This window comes from Lactuca saligna, chromosome 5, assembly GCF_052625555.1.
Source record: "Lactuca saligna cultivar CGN05327 chromosome 5, ASM5262555v1, whole genome shotgun sequence".
In the NCBI taxonomy this organism is placed as follows: domain Eukaryota; kingdom Viridiplantae; phylum Streptophyta; class Magnoliopsida; order Asterales; family Asteraceae; genus Lactuca; species Lactuca saligna.
This window is the reverse complement of record NC_136421.1, coordinates 308,647,369-308,670,291: the sequence shown is the minus strand read 5'-3', so window position 1 is coordinate 308,670,291 and position 22,923 is coordinate 308,647,369. Positions and strand designations below refer to the sequence as shown.

Genomic DNA, 22,923 nt, shown 5'->3' with positions numbered 1-22,923 from the left:
AAACGATCCAAGTTGCCACAATTTAAAAACATCGTTCCCAACCTGATTCAACAAATGAAGGTGTTTACTTCACATGGAAACATGGTTGGTAAAACTATGATTTGAGGCTTCTACATCGAACCCGAATATTACACATGATGAAACATGAATCTTGCTATTGTTGGAATTTTGTCACGATGAAGACGTCAAATGAGGGTGTTTACTTTTCATGGAAACAAGTTGTTCCATTGAGTTCCTATTAAGTAGATCCTGTTGATCACCCCCTTAACAAATTTGTGGGTTGTTTTAGTTGATCTAGTAGGTTCCCCTTAGCACCTCCTCTTCCCAAGCCCATCCAGAGTAAAGTGCATTGCCAAATTTTTTAAGCCAATCAAAATATTACAACTTTTTTGGATTCCATTGCAAACAAACACAAAATTAGATTACCATTTTCTACAAAGGAGACAAACAATATTTTAAAACCATAAAATAGTTTTTCTTTTGATCTAGGGTAATTATACTTCAAGTATAGTTATTTGTACAAACCATTATAGTACTACTGAAAAACCAAATTAAGAATATTTCTATGTATACGTGACTGTATATTATTGAAAATACAAAAAATGTTGGAATAATTCTGTGTAATGTATGTGGCCTTCGAGACTAGCATTTTAACAAATGGTATATTTATTAATTTTACCTTAGTGATATGACGTATAAAGCTATATATATATATATATATATATATATATATATATATATATATATATATATATATATATATATATATATATATATATATATATATATATATATATATATATATATATATATATATATATATATATATAATATTGACGGTTTTCTTGATTAAAGTAATTAACCAACTTAAATAGATGTTCTGATTTGCGAGGAAGTGTCAAAATAAGAATAACACTACCAAAAAAACACGAATAACGTGATAGTAGGGCATCATTACAGGAACTTTGATTCATCATAAAAGTATTGGCTTCATCATGGATTCTACTCCTAATATGTTGGTACTATCAAGTAAAGTAAGTTCTTACATATGTAATTGGCTTGTGTAGTTGGTGATTTATATTACTGCTTTCGATTGGGTTTCCAACATGTCTAACCTAGCTAGATTGATGTACCGGGTTTGATAGGGATATGGGTTTGAAGTTAGAAGTTCAAATTTAACCTTGTTAAAGTTGTCTCTTGTAATTATGATCTATGTGTGAAAAGTTTTTATTGGAAATCATTTTGCAGACTTAGTTTGCCCTGTAAAAGAGTTTGAACGAAGGGTCACCATAAAAATATTATGGTGAGGCTTCCACCGAATTGTCTACTGTTTCTAGAAAAACAGGTATAGAATGTTTAAAATTGATTGGTTGGCTTAGAGAACCTGTGGCGATATCTCATTTGTTATTGACTTCTTTCTTGCCTCTTTCTTTGTGGGGTTTTAGCTTCTTGCTAGCCCCTTAATAACTTATCGTTGTTAAGAAAAGGGAAAATGCCTTAAAAGACCAATTAAGTTTCAAAAACGTTCATATTACCCCAATTACGTTTTGTTGTTCACAAAAAATCAACGAAATAATGTTTTTTTATTATAAATCCAAATAAAGTTACGAATAAAAATAACATTTTTTAATGGTGACCAGCATGTTGCAGGTAAACGATGGGGATAAATGAGTTGGCATATTTCTATTGAGTTGGCATATGTGTTGGCATATCTACGTGGCATTTGTGTTAGATAGATATAGGGCATAATGGGGGATACGACTCCTTAATCAATCGACTTCTTCAATCGACTTCTTCAACATGGCTTCGGGGGATACGACTCCTTAATCAATCGACTTCTTCAACATGGCTTCTTCGTCTCGATCCTCCAACTCATGGTCAAGATCAAAAATTTCCAAGTCAAAAAGCACAATTGATAAGGCACATCCTTGTGATTGTGGGTTTCCTTCTCGCATCTGGATATCAACAACAAAGGCAAATCCTGGTAAAAAATTTAGGGTTTGTCCTAACCCTTTGGTAAGTATATATCTAAAAGCTTGTTCTTGTTTGGGTCCCTTTTTGTTTTTCATGCTACAATATTGTTTGTTTATGTTATAATTGAAGATGAAGGATCCAAAGGATAAATGTGATTTCTGGGAATGGGTTGATGATGATGAAGAAATTATAACCAAGAACGAGAATAAGAAAGATGAAGAACATGATTTCAATACTGAAGTGAAGATTGCAATATTGGAACATGATTTCAGTGAGTATAAGATGAAGACTGATAAGGAATGTAAGAGTTTTAGAAAGGAATTGGATAAAATGAAATGTTTAGTGTTGATGTTTGTTGTTTTGTTTGTAGTGAAGTACATGATTTAGTGTTAAGTTTATTATGTAAGGAAAATGTACTTTGAAATTATCAGGATATGTATATTCAAAGTAGTTGCATTGTACTCATGTAAAATGGTTACGAAGTGGGAATGAAAAGAAGGTATTTGTGAAGACTGATACACATAGAAGGTGTTTATGAAGGCTAATAGTCCATAAAAGTAACATACTTTTTATTGATTGAAAATAGCAAGGGCAAAATAGTCCATAATAAGATTACACTTTATCAAATGATAATAGGAAGGGAAAAATAGTCCATAAAAGGATTGCACTTTATCAAATGATAATAACAAGGACAAAATAGTCCATAAAACATGTGTTTGACATTATGCATGTAATTTGTGTTGTAAATGGTTTTTAAACACAAGGGCAGTTTTATTGAAAACACACATAATAGCAACATACTTTTTATTGATTGAAAATAGCAAGGGCAAAATAGTCCATAATAAGATTACACTTTATCAAATGATAATAGGAAGGGCAAAATAGTCCATAAAAGGATTGCACTTTATCAAATGATAATAACAGGGACAAAATAGTCCATAAAACATGTGTTTGACATTATGCATGTAATTTGTGTTGTAAATGGTTTTTAAACACAAGGGCAGTTTTATTGAAAACACACATAATAGCAACATACTTTTTATTGATTGAAAATAGCAAGGGCAAAATAGTCCATAATAAGATTACACTTTATCAAATGATAATAGGAAGGGCAAAATAGTCCATAAAAGGATTGCACTTTATCAAATGATAATAACAGGGACAAAATAGTCCATAAAACATGTGTTTGACATTATGCATGTAATTTGTGTTGTAAATGGTTTTTAAACACAAGGGCAGTTTTATTGAAAACACACATAATAGCAACATACTTTTTATTGATTGAAAATAGCAAGGGCAAAATAGTCCATAATAAGATTACACTTTATCAAATGATAATAAGAAGGGCAAAATAGTCCATAAAAGGATTGCACTTTATCAAATGATAATAACAGGGACAAAATAGTCCATAAAACATGTGTTTGACATTATGCATGTAATTTGTGTTGTAAATGGTTTTTAAACACAAGGGCAGTTTTATTGAAAACACACATAATAGCAACATACTTTTTATTGATTGAAAATAGCAAGGGCAAAATTGTCCATAATAAGATTACACTTTATCAAATGATAATAGGAAGGGCAAAATAGTCCATAAAACCTGTGTTTGACATTATGCATGTAATTTGTGTTGTAAATGGTTTTTAAACACAAGGGCAGTTTTATTGACAAAATAGTCCCACAAAACAGTTTTTACCAATTTTAACATAGTTTTAACAAATAGGGGCAAAATGGTACATTGTTATAATATGCATAAAAGGTAATAAACTACATATGAAAGCATAATTAAACCACATAATCAAGCATGTGCACATGGCACTAAATGTTGGTAAATGTGCACAACACTAAAAGACAAGCCTAAGCATCAAAAAGACAAGCCTAAGCACCAAAAGATGTGCACTAAGCACCAAAAGATGTGCCATTTCAAAGTATCTGACATAATCCTAATAGAACACACTTATCCTAGTTTATAGTAACTGGATTTTCAGTACTTTCCCCACTTCCATCTTTTGTTACCACCTTCTTCCTTAACTTCAGTTTCGTGATCCTCTCAGAAGGTAATCGCCTTTTGTTCGCAACAAAATGCTGAAAAAAAACAGGTTGATGCTGATGGTGATGATTTTCTTGATGGTCAATCTCATCCTCTTGTTGTTCAATTTCATCCTCCTGGTGGTCTTCAATACCGCCTTCTTCAACAGCCTCTTCTTCACCAATTCCAACTTCACTAACCCCATCTTCATTGATCCTATCTTCATTGACCCCATCTTCACTAATCCCATCTTGACTAATCCCTTCTTCAACATCCCCTTCACTAACAGTTGCTTTATTTGCTGCATTGTTAAAACAAAAATAATAATTATTATACAAATGTAGATGAATGAATAATCAAAATAAAAACAAACCTTGTTTGAGCAATGGACATCGCCTCTTGTTGTGTCCTTCTTGATGACAATTACTACATCTTGAGATGGACATCCCTGTCTTGTTAATTTTATGCTTTCCTTCATTTTCTGTAGGACATTTCATTCTGTTTACTTTGGGCCTTCCTGGCATTCTCCTACGCCGAGGTGGTAATATGGGATCAAATAGAACATTAGGCCACATGTTAGCTCCATTTATTGGTTTGACTGGATACCTATAGCAACTTCCAAACATGCTTGTTTTAAACCATACGGCTACATAGTCCTCTGCATTTCCATTCAGGTATAATATAGCAGCAATGGCATGCACACAAGGGATACCACTGAGTTGCCAGGCTCTACAACCACAAGTTTTGCTTTCAAGGTGATCAGCATAAACTTCATGGGCTAATTTCACTTCATATTCTTCCTCGCCACTTGGAATAACATCCCAATACCTGAAATCATATTAAGAAGGTAAGTTATTTCATATTAAATCACTTACAATTAAATAATATACCTTTGTTCTTCTTTCATCTTCTCAATCCTCTTTCTAACAGAGGGGCAGATTTCCATGTCCCACTTATGCCCCTTAGTCTTTTGATTATACATCCTCTCCATCACGTACAATCTGATTTCTTCCAGCATTGTTATTATTGGTTTCTTCCGGGCCTCTACAATTGCTGCATTGAAAGATTCAGATATACCGTTTTCCACCGCATCACAACAAGTCTGAGGTTCAAAGAATGCTCTGCACCATGTATTTGGGTCTCTTTCTATCAGGTGCTCATAAGCTTCTGTGGACATTGTACGAATTTCCCTCATGTATGATCGGAAATTGGAATCGGTTGTAGCCTTTGCAGCACTCCAAAATAACCTCCTAAACTCAACACCCGTGAACCCCTTCTTCTTAAAGTTGGCATAGATGTGTCGGGCACAATTCCTATGCTCACATGATGGTGCCTTTTCCTTAACAGCCTCCATTAAACCCTACAAGGTGATAACAAATTTCAGTTTTAAAGTACATAATAACACATAATAAAGTAAGTAAAATGTAAACTATAACACACCTTGTGTTGGTCTGAAATAATTGTAAGACCCCTACCATCTCCCATCTCAATGTCCTCAAGTAGAAGATCAATGAACCACATCCAAGTTTCCTTGTTTTCAACTGGCACAACAGCCCATGCTAGAGGATACATTTGGTTGTTTGCGTCCCTACCAACGGCTATTAACAACTCACCTTTGCAAATACCCTTCAAAAAACAGCCATCAACACCGATAACCCTTCTACATCCTTCAATCCAGCCATCCTTGATAGACTTCAGGCAAATATACATCCTTTTGAAGTAGTGTGTAGCATCAGGCGTATGATTTGTCTCGATCAAGACTGTTGACCCAGGATTAACCCTCAATAACTCAGCACCATAATTCCACAGTTTCTCATAATAGCTTACCAAATTGCCTGAAATCTCATCTAGTGCAAAGTACTTGGCATTTCTACACTGCCCAAGACTTACCTTGAGACCATAGTCTTTCCTAACCACTTCTGCCATTTTCCTATAGCTAAACTTAGGCCTTTCCAAAATGTCAAGTATTAACATTTTTCCAATCCACTTATACGTAACAAGACAACCTAATTTTTGTTGTCTAGCACAATTATGTTTACCAATTAGTGACTTGATCTAGAATGAATTTTCCTTGTTCATGGGACTAGCCCATAGTCTAAAAGGGCAAGATGGCTTCCCTTTTTCATTTTTACTGCACCTTACTAACAATGCTTTTGCCTCATTTTTTTCATACCACAATGAATAACCCTTAGACACAGCATAATTTGTTAACATATGTTTCAGTTCATCTCGATCAGAGAATTTCATACCTAACTCAGGCATCATAGTGTCCCATTTTTGGTTTGGATCGTGAATAGGATGTTTTTTTACCTTACCACCAGCTTCTTCCTCTATGCCTCTTTGTGGAATAAGGTTCTTCTGTGACAAAAAAGGATCAACAACTTCAGGCCATTGAATGTCCTCATCATCAGCTTCATGGTCCACCGATAGATCATCCGATAATACCGAGTCCACATCATCTTCATATGTTTCAATACCACTATCCCATTCTTCAGCTTTTTCTCCTTCAATCCAATCTAGTAAGGGTTCATGATGGTCATCAATGTAGATACTTATTTGATTATCATCATCATCAAACCCAGCATCAAGGAACCTAACATAATCATCTTCATCCCTGAGCTCCCTTAAAGCATCTACGAGGGACCGATTTTTAAGACAGTAATACATATCCCGACATCTATTGTTGATCAATTTTTGGAGATAGGTCTTGAACTTCTTGAAATCCATGTTACGTACATCTAGCCCCATAACAGGTACTTTATCAGGATGAAAGTAAACCAAGGGATTAGGAGAAAAAACACCTTGATGGTAGACATCAATGTTGAGTGAGTCACGAGACACGCTTGCTGCACGAGACATCAATGTTGAGTGAGTCACGAGACACGTTTGCTGCTGAGAACCCTTGCTGCACAATCGACTAACTTTCCTTCACCTTCTGTAAAAATCAATTTCACTGTCACGAGTTCACCGTTCCGTTATGTAAGAACCCTAGATATCGATTTCACCCTTCACTGAGAACCCTTGATGGTGAATCGATATCCTTGTGGCACTTATGTTTGATGTAATGTGGTTTAATAATCCACGTCAGATTATCACCGGTAAACAAAGAAACGTAACCTACAAATGCCGGTCTCCATTAAAAAATGTTATTTTTATTCGTAACTTTATTTGGATTTATAATAAAAAACATTATTTCGTTGGTTTTTTGTGAACAACAAAAACGTAATTGGGGTAATATGAACGTTTTTGAAACTTAATTGGTTTTTTAAGGCATTTTCCCTTAAGAAAAAATATGATATATAAGTTCTTACATTTTACGAGTCATCCTTATTGTGATGTAATTGCATGATAATCGATGCGTGGCTTAGTTTCAAATACATGTTCAATTTAGCCAAGACCAAAATTGTACGTAATTTTCATGAGAAAAGGAACGCAGAAGGTTGTATTTACTAACTTTCTGACTTGTTGCCATCCCTACTTTTAAGATTGCATCAATTCCCTGAACTCAACTTTAGCATTCGAGTGTACAATTGTACACGTACAGAATAAAACTCGACATTTATACTTCATCATGTTTATATAATAGCAATCTATATATAATAATTACAAACCTTCTATTAATATACAACAAACCGAGCATTAATTTCAAAATGAGAAACAAACACAACATATATGTATCACAAATAATCAAATGGACAATTTTTTTTACTGTTTTTCCTATACCTAAAACTTGATATTTTACATAAGTGCTACTAGAAGAACACTATGCCATTGTCCACCTTATCATCATCATCATCAAGAAATCCCATTGAAGTAGGTATCCCAAATTCGAAACCACATTCCGAATACAAACCAGATTCGTGATCCTGACACTTGGAGTTTGAGAGATCCATAAAAGTCGTTTGGTTTGTAGAATCCTCCAAGCTGGTGTTGTGAGATGGTTGTGGAAAATTAGGATGGCAATAATCGTATTGGTTGTAGTGATGGTCGAGTGGTGAACTTTGATGGGAGGAGATGGCGGTGATTTGGTGGTAGCAACCACAGGACTGTGGTTGGCTATCGCTGGTGGGAAGAGGATATGTATCTGTATTTGATGAAGTAACCTGAGTTGTGTTGTTTTGTGAGTGAAATTCGTTTCTATACTCTCCTTTGGCTTTGTAAAATACTCTACATAACACCCAATCTTCCTGTCGATTCAAATTCAGCCAAAAACAAAGCGAAGAAGGGATTGTCAGATTTTTTTTTTAAACAAAAATTCTTTTGCGCATTTAATAAAATTTGCAATCTTGAACATGGTATGTAGTACTAAGTTGATTCATATTATTACAGTATTTTGTGTCTGTGAAGAGCCGAAATTTACAAAGTGATTATGTATAGATGCAAATGCAAACCTTAGGAGCAGTCTGAGGGCTTTCAAGGCGAAATTCATGCATGATCCAACCAGTTTTAATCCCATTTGGAGCTCGATTCTGGTAAAACACTAGAGTCTTTCTCATCCCCACAAGGGCACCAGTCTTCGGATCAACAACTATTTTATCTTTCCCAGTAGCCTTCCAGTATCCAGTTTTGGTGGCCCTATTGGTTCGATATCCTGTTGCATACTTGCGATCACGAAAGCTGAAGAAATACCACTCGCTTGAATTGAGTTTCGCCACCTCTTTTTTATCATAAGCAAAAGATCAAAAAATATAAAAGTGTTATCCCAGAATTGAAATTCAGATATAGTTATCACATATCAGTAGGGTTTATGCTAAGCGGGAAGGACAAGAAATTAATGCCTAAAACGACTTGAACACTGTAGATGGATAAGGAATGCAAATATTTCCAGTTTTGCTATGGTCTTTGAGAGGGTTCAAATCATTAGCTAAATAAATGATGCAATTGGTTCGGAGTCTATATCAGAATCTGTCCTTTATTAACAGTACCATTAACGTGTGAAAGTGAATGTCTTTGCATTATATATATATATATATATATATATATATATATATATATATATATATATATATATATATATATATATATATATATATATATGTGTGTGTGTGTGTGTGTGTGTGTATGTATGTATGCATCTATGTATGTTGGAAAACCTATCAAGATGTAACTAAAGATATTTTCCACGATAAACATATACAGACTCAGATCTCTTAAGAATCGGAGGATTTGCTATATATAGTCGTTAGGAATCACGGGAATGGCTATATGCCATCTTAAGTTTGAGAGTAGGGTAATCTTGAAACACTTCAGGAAGCCCAATGGCCAGAATCTTCCATTGTTTCTGATTTCTTTTTCCTTTTACTGCTTGAAAACAGGCAGTACGTAGTTAACTAGATCACAAATGGTCCCAACTATGCCATGTGCCTTACAAGAATATATAGGATTGCTAATTTCACTACTTGAACGGTTACCTAATTAACATGCTCACTGTCTGTTCAATCCTAATTACACAAACATGCATTTGTCCTCCATTAGAGATCAAGAGATGAAGAAGAGATCACAAGAACAATAATCAAATGGATTAGAGATATACCAGGAAGCTGCCATGGTTCACAAATATGAAGATCAATTTCCACCAGAGTGCCGTTTAGAACGTCTTCATTAGCTATTTTCTTGTAAAGATAGTGGCAAACCAACTCTTCATCACTTGGGTAGAATCTAAATCCTGGTGGCAGCTTTGCTCCTATATCACTCAAACCCATCTTGATCAAGACTCTTCTTTTCCCAAAAAAGAATCAATTGGTCAGAATCCTATAAAATATTGAGCCTAAAAAGCTATATCAAATCATATACATCAAGATTTTCTTTGCAAACAACCTCTAGGAATCGGTAAAGAGGGAATATAGCTGTGATGCCAATCTAAAGCTTTATAAGTACTTGTTACTGATGTGGATTTATTTGTATATAATATTGAACAAGGGTTTATGAATTGTTTATATAAGGAGAGGATGGGGAAGAGGTTGAAAGGTACTTTGCCACCTATAATTCCCTAACAATAATTAATGGTATTATTCTAACTGTTTATTATTATGCTTCTACAGTGAGTTATCGTTATTGTGGGGGAACTTTCAAGAAAAACCAAAGTCACAAGGAATCCTCTATATATTTATTACTTAATCCGTTCGAAAATAAATGATTATCTTTCGATTGTCTCGTCAAGTTAATGTATTTTTTAAATGACGTGAGATTATAAGATATACAAGAAAGATTGGGTTCATGACAAATTCAATACGTTAATTATAGAGGGATTATGTAATGACGTGGGGTTATAAAATGTTACCAAAATCAGGCAATGGGTAATAACAGGGATTAATCCGTCTGTTTTAATACTTATAGAACGTTATTTAAGCGTTGAAACGAGATTTTTTTTGCTTATCTAACCATTAATGGCATTATCAAGAACAACATATTGCACCCCATAGTAATGGTTATAAATCATGATCTTAGCAAAATAAGAATATCAAGAACACGAATAGGTGGAAACCCTTGAGGGAAAAACCGCAAGACACAACTTGGTACATTAATAGATTAATTAACATATCATTATTTCATTTTCAATACAACTTTATTATTTTTACCTAGGCAATAATCTATAAAAATTTTAATGGAACATATATTTTTAAGAAACCATTTTTTTTTGTTAATACTTTAACATTTAAACTTTTAATTTTTCTAATTGAAAACTAAAGTAACTACCCATTATGGTTAAATTTAATCTATTAGTTGATATCAACCACATTTCAGTCATTCATCTATATCTATTTTATTAAACTATGCATTATGGATATTAGATAGAGCATTACAAAGAGACAAAGAGTCATAATTATACAATAAAATTCTTAGCACAAACGAAGAAGCATTCTGGGAGTCTTAAGAACCATTTGATAACCACATAATAAATGATAATTTTGGATTCCAACTAAAATAAATACATTCAACAATAAAAAAATGATATAAAAAAAGAATACTAATCTAATGTAACACGGTAAAATATAACACTTCTAGAAAAAAGTTACACCGGCAACAACATAATGTAATGCAATTCAATATACTCAAAATAAGGGAAGATATTTCAAAGGATTTAATACCGACTTATGACCTTTCAATGGAAAACAATAGTGTGGGTCATTATCGACATATTAACCAAGTTTTTCCACTTCCTCGCCTTACTATCACACTTAACACAAACATCCAGGAAACACTTTTCTTAGAGAACGTATATAGTTTACATAACCATCACAAAACAATTCTCGCAGGTTGAGATCTGATTTTTCGAGGTGTTTTTGGAAGAAGATCTCAACAAAATTATTACAAAGATGCTATAATCAAGTACACAACACCTTCAATGGACAAATAAATAGGGGTGACCGCGACCATCGATACAACAATACACCATCGGTAGATCCCAAGTCACTTTTATTAACAATAAAACAACACACCAACAACCTGTGTCCATGATCAAGGAAACATTAAGAAGAACCCGTCAATATATGACCAACCAATATAGTAAACATTGCAGCGACAAAGAATTCAATGTAGGAGGCCTATCTTTGATTATGGATATTTCGGCAAACAATAGTCTAATCAAAATGTGATTTTCAAAAGTTAAGTGAATGTTAATTTAGGCCATTTAAAATAATGGACAAAATCGAAAAGTCACATGTTGTAAGGAATTACCTCCAAGCTCGAGAATCCACCCCATTTCCAAGTTTCACTGCTTCATTTATGCCATAATATGCGTTCTCCCATATCCATCAACTCACATTAGCTTATATGAATGACAAATTTGCTCTCGAGCAAAAAATTATTAGGGGCCAGCAAACCATTCATAAAAATGGTTGAATAATATCACATTTCATTGTCAAATGGAAAGATCGCGATGAGTCAGCATCGACATGGCAAAAAGAAGGTTGAGATCTAGCTTCCAAGACTCAATGACACGTCAATATTAACAAGTTATTGATATAGACCATATCTATACTCAGCCTACCAAAACTACATGCTGCCCAATCCACCATGTGTAACATCCCGATGTTTAGATACTTCTAACTCATTAGTCAAGTGATTACAATCTTGGGGTTTAGACACGGTATGTTGGGGTCACCAAGACAACGTGTCTAGACATTAAAAGGTGTATGTGTTGGGTGGGCATCACGATGTGTTTTCCCTATGAACACAACGTGTTGATTGCTGTGTGTGAAACCCTAATATTTCGAGTTTATTCCCCTATTTAAGGAATGTGGGGGCTAGGGTTTGTCCACCCTCAGCCTCCATCTGCCCTCTCAAGCTCAGAAAGAAACCCTAATCTTTTCCTCTTCCATTTGTGAAGATAGTTGGTGTTTAGAAGGAAGAAGGTGAAAGAATGAAGCAAGGATTGAACTAGTAAGCATCATACTTCAATATAGCATTCTCCAAGACCATTGTAAGTGTCCAAGTCCCGATTTTTACCATCCATAGTCACTGGATCTTGAGTTATGTCCCTTTTTCTCTTTGTTATGGGTTGATGCAGTGGAGGGATCTCATAAAGTTTGCAACTTTATGAATTTCCAAGTCAAGGAGACCTTGTAGTGGCATGGATCTGGTTTCAACCAAAGTTTTGATGCCATGCATAGAAAGTAGGTCATGAATTCTCTTTTTGACCTAATATAGGTTCAAGACATGTATTAGACATGCATGTCTTAAAAAACACCAATCTTTGGAATGGTTTAGGTGGTTGAACCACTTCTAGAAGGAAGGGAGCTTGGATCTTAAGGATTAAGGACTTTATGGTTAAGCCCTTTCATGGTTAAGCATCTAGATCAGATTTTTGGACTTTTTTGTGGTCCCAAAGGATAAATTTGGAAACTTTATCTTTCATAGCCGCATTACTAGTCCAGATCTTAGCCTTGGAGCTCTTGGTGTCGAACAGGCATATGAATATCTCAAGTTCTTGAGAATCTGTTGAACATGGCGTGTTGGATGAAGCTTTCTCGCCTGTAGAATTTTTCATGAAACACGACGTGGTTAAAATGGAACATGGCATGTTATGTTAATCTGGCTTGTTGATATTGACAGTTAACTTTGACTTCGACCAAGTTTGAGCTTGAGGGTATTTTGGGTATTCTGGATTTTGATGGAATTGGTCATTTGATGGTTGTAGGCATTTGAGTTGAGAGCTAAGATTCGGAGTCTAACCTTATCAATTATGTGTTGCTTGTGAGGTGAGTTTTCCTCACTATACTTGTAGGACGAAGGCACCAATGCCGACCCATGGATTGATATCCTGCTGTGCATGTTATGTTATAGTGATATGTTATATCAGTATCCTGTTAGATAGGATGATGCTATGCTTACTGATTTGTAAGATCTGTTTATTTGTTGCTAGCTGGTTAGTAGTATGGTTATCTGTATTATGTGTACATGTTTGGTTGGTAGCTAAGGCTTCACTGCTTTGTGCATAAGCCAATAGGCTGGGGCATTCCAACCTGATGGTTGAGGGCCTAGGGTATTCCATCTCGAGGATGATTGGACCCATAGTATGTTATCATTCCAACATGGTGGTTGAGGGGCCAGAGGTATTCCAACCCCATGGTTGATTGGAACCATTGTATGTTGGCATTCCAACCCGATGGTTGAAGGGCCTGGGCTATTCCAACCCGATAATTGATTGGACCCATAGTATGCTACTATTGTATATGTGTTATTTGTTGTGTTGGTATTTTGGGGAACTCACTAAGCTTTGGGGCTTACAGTGTTTGGTTTTGTTTCAGGTACCTCAAATGATCGTGGGAAGGAAAAGGCTCAATTGTGCACCTCCTCATGTTGTGTTTTGAATTTTTTGGGAAAACTTTGATGTTTAAGCTGTTTTGAAAACTATAATGTAAACAATTATGATTTCTAGGTGTTTAAAAAAGCATTAAATTTTTATGAATTTTCACGGATGTTACGAGTTGGTATCAGAGCCTTGAGTGAATTAGAGGAACACTCATGTGAATCCAGTCTCAAACTAAGGAAAAAGAATTTTAAAATGATTTTTAAATAGTTTTCAAAATAATCAAGGAGGATGTGATGTGTACGATCAGTCGGAGCCAATAAGTAGACCCAAAAATACCATGTTGTTATCTGATATTGTGATATGTTAGAACAACATGCTAGTGATATTCTAGGGATCTTCATGAATTGCATGATAGAATTACCTGATTATATGATGCCTGAAAGCCGAGGACCGTTCTTTTATGGAATTGACATCATTACTATAGTTGCTTAGTGTATGTTTCATAGTTATACATAACTATGATCTTATACCCTAAGAATGTTTGGTTTCACCTTATTTCTTGTTCTTGTTTGATGAAGGTTTTAGGGTTGGATCAAATATTCAAATGTCTATAGGGTCCAATGTTATGTATGGCTAGCATACACGAGTGCTGCAAGGTTGGTGGAAGTTTCATGGATGAGTCATGTGGGGTCAGCCGACTAGTTTCAATATGTTTAGCCTTTACTCTAGGGTGTGAGGATTGAGTGTTTGGTTATGTTTGTGAGTATTTTTAGGGTGTGATGGTGACCCTCTAAGACAAATACGAGTAGGTGTAGAAGGTAGTATGGGTCCGTACTACTGAAAGCACAAGACCCATACGTGTAGCAAAGAAGTCACAACCCCTAGGGATTTGCTGGGATTTTGTTCTGTTGTTATCATATGCGTATTATTTGATATCTCCCTAGTGTATTTTCAATATGGTGACTACGAGACAAGTTAAGACCGGATCTGGATTGGGATCATGAGCTAGCAGGCACGATTAAATGAGTTGGATTCCACGATTAGGGAGAGATTCTCCATGGGGAGGTTGTGGCCATCGTCTGAGATCAAATACCGAAGTTTTTCGGGTCTATTAAGATGATGATGATAGAGTTCTTTGATGCCTGATATGCAACCGTTGCTGAGACTGCTATTGTTGCAGCCTTCACAGCCATGACAGCTACATGTGTTGGACTAGGTCGGGTTTTCAGTATCGGGACTTCGACAATACGAAGCCCCCGACTTTCGATGGAGTACAGGACCCAATTATTTCCATGAGGTGGCTATTTGACGTTGAGAGATGTTTCTTCACTTGTTTGTTTCTTGCTGACCAGAAGGTCAGGTGCGCTCTGAACCTTCCGAGGACCGGAGTGAAGGATTAGTGGAGGCTCGCTACCAGTTCATATTGTGCTAAGCAGAGAGATGCTATGAATTTGGAGCAGTTCTATGAGATGTTCCACTCCCATTATGTTCTGCTGGTGGAGCGAGAGAGGTTAGCCCATGAGTATCTGGATTTGAGACAATGAAGAAGATCACGAAGATGTTCACGGAAAGGGCTATGTTCTGTCCTGAGTTTGTTGCATTCGAGCAGGCTTAGATGGCCCGTTACTTGAGCATGCTCAAGATGGAGATCAAGCAGTTTGTTTCTACTTAGACCTATGGAACATTTTTATAGATGTAGGACGCCACCAAGAAGCGTGAGATTGAGATTGATTTGTAGACGAGGGAGTTGAGATCAGCCCCGATGCAGTCGAAACCTGCATCGAAGCAGTTTAGAGTTGTTGATTCTAGATCGGGGAGTCAGAGAGGTCGTACTTATGGGAAGTAAGGCAAGGTGCATGATGGAGCTTGTTGATCTTCTTTGGGTTCCCACAAATATGGAAAGAAGGTCCACATTGTGACGGATTGTCGACAACAGACTCTAACTTCCGGCATCATACATTTTTATCATTATGATAAGGTGGGCCATATGAAGGCCCAATGTCCATTGCTTGCTTCTAGGCCAGTACAGGTTATAACATCGGCTACTTTGAGGATCATAGATGGCATTCAGGGTGGGACGGAGCCCCCGAGGGCTCAAGGTCGTACTTTCCAACTTACCACCGAGGAGGCCAGAGCAACACTAGATGTTGTGACTGGTATGTTTCTATCCTTATCTCGTTGATTATATTTTGTGTTATGCTTATGGTTGTACCTCTGTTCAGTACGTTACTAGTAAACTCTTTGCTTGCTCTAGTGTTGTTTGACTCGGGTGTGAGTCGGTCCTTTGTTTCTCAATCGTTCAATAGGGAGTTTAATATGCCCATTGGGGTGTTCAAGTGTCCGTTGCGAGTCTCCATCGCCAACAAACATGGGGTTTCTACATCATCAATATATCAGGGTTGTATTATGGGGATCTTTGGGGTACCTTATCCATGTGGGGGATGTCTACATGATAGTGGGCATGTATTTGCTGAGCCGTTTTGGTGCTATGATTGATTGTGAGGGTCAGCATGTGGTAGTTTGAACCGCAAGTGGAGGAGATATGTTGATCTATAGAGAGGGCACTAGGATGGGTTTACGGTTTTGTTCTACCAGCCAAGGCTCGGCAGTATATTCATCACGGGTGTGTAGGTTATCTGGCTTATGTGGTGGATATGCATATTTAGGATCAACTTTTAATTTCATAGGTCCTGGTTGTCAGAGAGTTTATCGATGTATTTCTAGAGGAATTACTTGGTGTTCCTCCTAAGAGGCAAGTCGACTTCAGGATTGACCTTGTACTAGGTGTGGCCCTAATTGCCAAGGCGTCATACCGCTTGGCACTGCCTGAGATGCAGGAGTTTTCATCTCAGCTGTAGGAACTACTAGGAAAGCACTTCATCTGACTGAGTAGTTCACTATGGGGAGCGCCGATTTTATTCGTTAAGAAGAAGGATAGTTCACACCGGATGTGTATTGATTACCGGGAGTTGAACAAGCTAATAGTGAAGAACCATTATCGCCTTCCTCATATTGATGACTTCTTTGATCAGTTTCAGGGTGCATCTTGTTTCTCCATGATAGATTTGAGGTCCGGATACCATTAGGTCAGGGTGAGAGAGGAGGAAGTGGAGAAGACCGCGTTTCAGACTCGTTATGGGCATTACGAGTTCATGGTAATGCCATTAGGGCTTACCAATGCGCCTACGATATTTATGGATTTGATGAATATGGTATGGAGGCCGATGCTCGATCGTTCGATTATTGTATTTATTCATGATGTCTTGGTATATTCCAAAACCAGAGAGCAGGATGAGGATCATCTTCGCGAGCTTCTGGGGTTTTGAGGAGAGAATGACTTTATGTCAAGTTCTAGAAGTGTGAGTTTTTGTTACGCGGGGTTCACAAGTTACTCATACATTAATTGACATCCTCTAGTAGTGCCTTTTCGATCCAATTGAAAACCCTCAAGATCCACATCAGAAAAATATTGGATAAAGAATCATGTTTTCGCCGGATACCACAATCCTAACAATTTGTACCCTGGAGATATCAAAAGATATTCTTCACTGCAGTAAGATGGAATTATCTTGTGTTTGATTGATACCTAGTACAATTACATACAGAAAACATAATATCAGGTCAACTTGTAGTTAAGTACAAAAGCGAACCTATCATGATCCTATATATCTTGATATCGACAACAGACTTATCCAACAAAGCACTTAAGCACGTGCTGACAGTCATAGGCACTTTGAATTTCATGCAATTCCTCATCCCAAATCTATCAAGCATGTTTCGATTGTAATTCTCTTGATTTATAAAAATTTCTTCTCTGATTTGACGGATATTTAAACCCAGAAACTTATTTATCTTACCCATCATGCTCATTTTAATTTTACTCTTCATTAACTCCTCAAATTCCTTAGAGAACAAAGGATCAGTCGAACCAAATATAAGGTCATCAACATAATTTTGAACAAGCATTAGATGGCCCCCTACTTTCTTTCAAAATAAAGTAGGATCAACTGATCATTGTTTAAATTTAGCGATTTTCAAAAAAATTGTAAGAGTTTCATACCAGACACGAGGTGCTTGTTTCAACCCATAAACAACCTTAACAAGGATACAAAAATGATCATGATACTTATTGTTAATGAAATGTGGTGGTTGTTCGACATACACTGTTTCCTCAAGAACACCATTAGGGAATGCACACTTTACGTCCATCTAGTACACGTCTAAATCCTTGTGAGTTGCATAAGCTACAAAAATTCGTACTGCCTCAAGTCTTACGATAGGGGAAAAGGTTTCCTCATAATCAATACATTCTTATTGAGAATAACCATTCTTTGTTTCTACAATATTGCCTTCTTTATCAGTTTTATTCTTAAAAACTCATTTGAGTCCAACTATCAAAACATTATCAGGTTAAGGAACTAATCGCAAACCTTGTTTCATTTAAATTCAGCCAACTCATATTGCATTGCAGCAACCCAATCGAGATGTTCTAATGCGATATGAACTATTTTGGTTCAATTTTTGAAATAAAGAACATACAATAATCTTGATGAACATTTAAAATTTAATTTTTGGCTTGAATCTGGGCTTGTGTCAAAACACCTGAATTTAGATCATCAAGAATATGTTCCTTTGGATGATCTCTTCTCTATGTGTCCATCGGTGGATAAGCAGGATCAAATTCCAAATGTGCATCTTCAAATATTTCTTCAGAATCCGAGACTCCACTTGAAATTTGAATATTATCATTACAATCATTAAAAGCATTACCTCTATCATCATCCTTATCATGATTCAATTCACTTGGTTGCCCCTCAACCAATGGATTCATTATGTGATGCTCCCCCTCGACATCATATTGGATAGTCATATGCTCCCACTCAACATCAGGTTATCTAGTCATATGGCCCCCTTAATATGATTATTAGTCGAAACTAGCATTCTTTCTACATTAACTCTTGCAGTTGGTGAAGAATGTGCATCATTTTCTTCATTTGTAAGTTTCAAATCATTAGAATGTTTTGACACCTCAGGAATTTGATTATCTTCAACTTTGATCTCCGCATCAATTGCCCTATTAGGAATACCAAAATTGAAATCAAGATCAACATCAAAAGTAAGCATTTATTCAGTCTCATCATTGGATTTGGAAATAATTGGTTTCCGTAAGAAAGTCTATACAATTCTTTTGATATAATGATCATCAAATGTGAGATTGTAGGTTTCTTTGATCTTTCTTGTGCACTTGTTCAACACTCTATAGGCAACATAATTGTGAGAATATATCCTAATAAAATTCCCTCATTAGCTTTCATCTAAAATTTGGAAAGATTATCCTTGAGATTCATGATGAAGCATCTATACCCAAAAACATGGAAAAACTTAACATTAGATTTCATTTTGTTTATTATTTCATAAAGTGTTATATTGAAACGACGATGAATGAAAGAACGCTTTTACGTAAAGAAAGCAGTTGAAACCGCTTCAACCCAGAAGTATTGAGGCATGTTTGCATAAGTAAGCATGGATCTTGCCGCTTCACACAAAGAACGATTTATCCTTTCGACCACAACATTTTATTGTGGTATGTATAGAGACAAAACGTTATGTGAAATTCCCAGTTTAGTTAAAAATGAATCTAAAATTCTATTTTTGAAATCTGTTCCATTGTCACTCTTTATCTTTCGAACTTCTCTTTTCAAGATCAATTCAATGTTCTTGATAAAATCGATCATCGCTTTAGCAGTTTCAGACTTCTGTCATAGAAAGAAAACCTAAGTAAACCTTGAAAAAAATCATCAACAACATCTAGTATGTACTTCTTCTTATTGAGTGACTCAATAGTTGAAGGTCCATACAAGTCAATGTGTAGAAGTTCCAATGGTTCAATGATCTTTGAATCAATTATTATTGGACGGCCTTGACGATGTTTTCCCTATTCACATGATGCACACAATGAATCATTGTCAAATTTTTAAACTGGAAAACTACAAACAAGATCATTAAGAACAAGTGTACTTAAATTCTTGAAGTTAATATGAGAAAGACGTTAATTCCATAACCAAATGAGATCCGAAGATGCTTTCGATAGTAAGCACGTTGATATTATTCCCACAACTGGTTTCATGTCAAGAGCAAACATGCCTCCCTTTTGTTTTGACTTCAACAAAACCTCCTTCGTTTCCTTGTTTGAGATTGTAGTACCTTCGTCAACGAAAATAACATGATTGGTTGTTCCAATAACAAGTTGTGAAACACTAATCAAATTATGCTTCAATCCTTCAACATAAGCAACTCGATTCATCACTAATTTCCCATTTGTTATTTTTCCAAAGCCTTTGAATTCAGACTTTTGATTGTTTGCAAACTTGAGAACCCCAACATTTTCTAACTTTCTAAAATCTCTTCAATTTTATTTCCTCCAGTCATGTGACGCGAGCATCCACTATCGATATACCAGTTTTTTCACATAGCTTGTCACATAGTACCTGCAATCAGTTAGAAAAATTTATGTCCATAATACCTTTTGGGTCCTCGAACATTAGTTTGAAAAATATTGTGCAAAGAAGAACATAAAACCCAATTACAAACTTTGGATTTTAAGTTGTCAATTATGTCAACTTCATCAGCTTTAGGCATCGATATATAATCATGCAATGGTGAAGTTTCAACATTGATTTTCTCTTATTCAACATTTTTCTGAGAAATATCAATTTTTTCCTTTTGAACTTCTTTCCACTTCCCCACTTTTGGTGTGGACTCTTGAGATGAAGTGCTTCCACTCATTGACTTATTCAAATATTTCTCGTAAGCATGTTGAATTTTCTCTTGAGAGTACTGTTAGGTGCTATTTGTGCACCTTTTTGCGCACCTTTTAGTCCCATTTTATGCATATATTTAGCACAATTGTTCTTCCTTTTCCTTGCATTTTATCATATTCATTTTAGTCTCTAGAACAACCTTATTTGCACACTTTTATATCTTTTTCAGGTAAACCGAAGGTTGGAACGCGCTTTGGGAAGTGTCGGGAAGCATTGGTGGAGATTTTGGGACGATCGGGCGAAGAACGAAAAAGTTGGAAAAAATCAAGTTTGGAATTGGGGTTAGAGAGGTACACGGGGGGTGTTGAATTTACACTGAAAATTGGGCACGAGGTGTGTTTGACCAAAATGGGAGCTGTTGACCATGCTGAACACGACCCGTGTCAGTTTAGCCTATTTTAACACAGGTCGTGTTCGACCCAAAAACCAACTTTTGGCAGTTTTTCCTATCTTTCATATTACGGGTTGAGGTTCAATTTTACATAGACACAACATACTAGAGCACCATTGGACAAGGGAATTCGAAGCGTTTTGCAAGGGTTTGTCCGTTAATCATTTGGAAACATTAATTCTTGTTTTTGTAAGTTGTAATTACACTTAATTTCATCTTTTAGACTTGTGATCTTGTTCTAGCCATGTGTGGCTAGAACCCTAATTTCTCCAATTTCATGTTTTGACTTCTTGGTAGTGACTTCATTCATATGACATGATATTTGTTCTTAATTTCTATCTAATGAATTTGATTTTGCTTCAATAGAATGTTTGATTCTAATTATGATTCTTATCGGCCATTTGAATTAGGGTTAGGTCATTCAAGTTATCTCTTTTACAAAATCCGTAATTGTTTTGTGAAATTGAACAAGTAACAAGCATTAAATTGATCTCTATTGAATGAATTTAGTGTAAATCTTATTCATAAACTTTTACACTCCCGAGCTTATGAGGGGTATTGGGTGTTGTTGGGAACATTCACATAAAGCTTCATGCAATCTTATAATCTAATCCTAAGAGCTTGTCTAGATTAAGTTAATAAGGTTAGGATTAATCAAAAAGCTTGTTTTGGTTAATTAATATGGTGAATGGGAAGTGTTAGAGCTTATTAGCACTTTCAAGTACCAACTAAGATAGAATTGAACGAATATTGTGTCATCTTTGAGTCACATTGCTAAATTGTCATACATGGGGTTGGAGTCCTTACAAATTCTGAATTTAATTCACGCATTTAGTTGATTGCTTATGTTTTTAACTGTTTGTTTAATCATTACATTCTAAACCCCCCTCTCTTTACTATTGGTGACCATAGTACCTTGTGCAAATAGGTATAGACCAATTGTCCCGTGTCTCTGTGGATCGACCTTGCTTGCCTTGTATTACCTTTTAGTGCAATATAGTGGGATTATTTTGGAGTATATCGTACCCCTTTATTTGTTGAGTTTGACACGCCTAACAAATTGGCGCCGTTGCCGGGGACACGGTGTTACTAATTGTTTATGCCTAGATCTTTTCGTACAGGTACGCCATTGCCAATTGATTCGGAGATAGAGAAGACTGCAAAGAAGTTAAGGAAGCAAGCCAAGCTTCGTAAGAGGCAACCAGTTTCCGGTACTTCTTCATCAACCAATCCCCCAGTCATCAACATTTGGGAGGACATACCCCTCTCAAGTGTATCCGCATCAGAAACAGAAAGTCCATCACTCTCTCCACCAACAACCTCACACATAAAAACCACTCTACCCTCTTCACCTATTAATAATATCCTAAACAGTTCACCTTCAAAAACCAAAACCAATTCTCAAGCCATGGCACATAACCCTGGAGGGAATCAGGATCCTCCAAACCCACCACCCGAACAAACTCTTCGTCAATGGTCAAGACAAGAGGTGACTCGACAACCTCTTTGCATCACATACCCAGCCGCCACCAACTTGGAACTAAAATCCGGGCTTATCCACTTACTCCCAACTTTTAGAGGATTGGAGAACGAAGATCCTCACAAGTTCCTCACTGAGTTCCATGTAGTATGTGTGGGTATGAAACCACACAACGTCACGGAGGACCAAATCAAGCTTAGGGCATTCCCCTTTGCGGTGCAAGACGCGGCCAAAGATTGACTTTATGACCTTCCACCGGGGACGGTAACTACTTGGGTAGATCTTGCGAGATTGTTTTTGGATAAATATTTTCCCGAAATGAAAGCTTCAGCCCTACGACGGGAAATTATCGGAATCAAGCAACACAAAAGAGAAGCTTTCCACACATATTGGGAAAGATTCAAGAAACTTTGTGCTCGTTGTCCAAAGCATGGGATCACTGAGTACCAGCTCCTCTAATATTTCATTGAAGGA

General features: G+C 36.2%; 2 protein-coding genes across 3 annotated transcripts; both read right to left on the bottom strand.

Moving 5' to 3' along the window:
• Window positions 1–3,936: 3,936 nt before the first annotated feature.
• Window positions 3,937–5,929, bottom strand: LOC145047025 (uncharacterized). Its single transcript, XM_078995271.1, has 4 exons — window positions 5,444–5,929; window positions 4,894–5,363; window positions 4,377–4,831; window positions 3,937–4,304 (listed from the first exon to the last, which is right to left on the bottom strand). The coding sequence occupies exons 1-4, from the start codon at window positions 5,927–5,929 to the stop codon at window positions 3,937–3,939; spliced, it is 1,779 nt and encodes a 592-aa protein (XP_078851397.1).
• Window positions 5,930–7,594: 1,665 nt separating this feature from the next.
• LOC145048555 (NAC domain-containing protein 21/22-like) lies at window positions 7,595–9,911 on the bottom strand. 2 transcript variants are annotated; one of them, XM_078997088.1, is made up of 4 exons: window positions 9,821–9,899; window positions 9,537–9,718; window positions 8,395–8,660; window positions 7,595–8,190 (listed from the first exon to the last, which is right to left on the bottom strand). In XM_078997088.1, exons 2-4 carry the CDS (start codon window positions 9,703–9,705, stop codon window positions 7,756–7,758), a joined length of 870 nt encoding a protein of 289 aa, XP_078853214.1. In that variant the 5' UTR covers window positions 9,706–9,718; window positions 9,821–9,899; the 3' UTR covers window positions 7,595–7,755. The 2 variants fall into 2 exon arrangements, with proteins under 2 accessions (XP_078853214.1, XP_078853212.1); XM_078997086.1 differs by having other exon boundaries at window positions 7,596–8,190; window positions 9,537–9,911.
• Between the last annotated feature and the right edge of the window lie 13,012 nt (window positions 9,912–22,923).

Bases quoted from the DNA above. Each gene is read 5' to 3' on its own strand.
- LOC145047025 (XM_078995271.1), bottom strand. From the start codon at position 5,929: ATGGCAGAAGTGGTTAGGAAAGACTATGGTCTCAAGGTAAGTCTTGGG. The intron at 4,832-4,893 runs GTATATTATTTA...ATATGATTTCAG, and splicing joins AAGATGAAAGAAGAACAAAG to GTATTGGGATGTTATTCCAA. The intron at 4,305-4,376 runs GTTTGTTTTTAT...TTAACAATGCAG, and splicing joins ATGTCCATTGCTCAAACAAG to CAAATAAAGCAACTGTTAGT.
- LOC145048555 (XM_078997086.1), bottom strand. From the start codon at position 9,705: ATGGGTTTGAGTGATATAGGAGCAAAGCTGCCACCAGGATTTAGATTC. The intron at 8,661-9,536 runs GTATATCTCTAA...ATGATAAAAAAG, and splicing joins TGAACCATGGCAGCTTCCTG to AGGTGGCGAAACTCAATTCA. The intron at 8,191-8,394 runs GTTTGCATTTGC...TTGAATCGACAG, and splicing joins GCCCTCAGACTGCTCCTAAG to GAAGATTGGGTGTTATGTAG.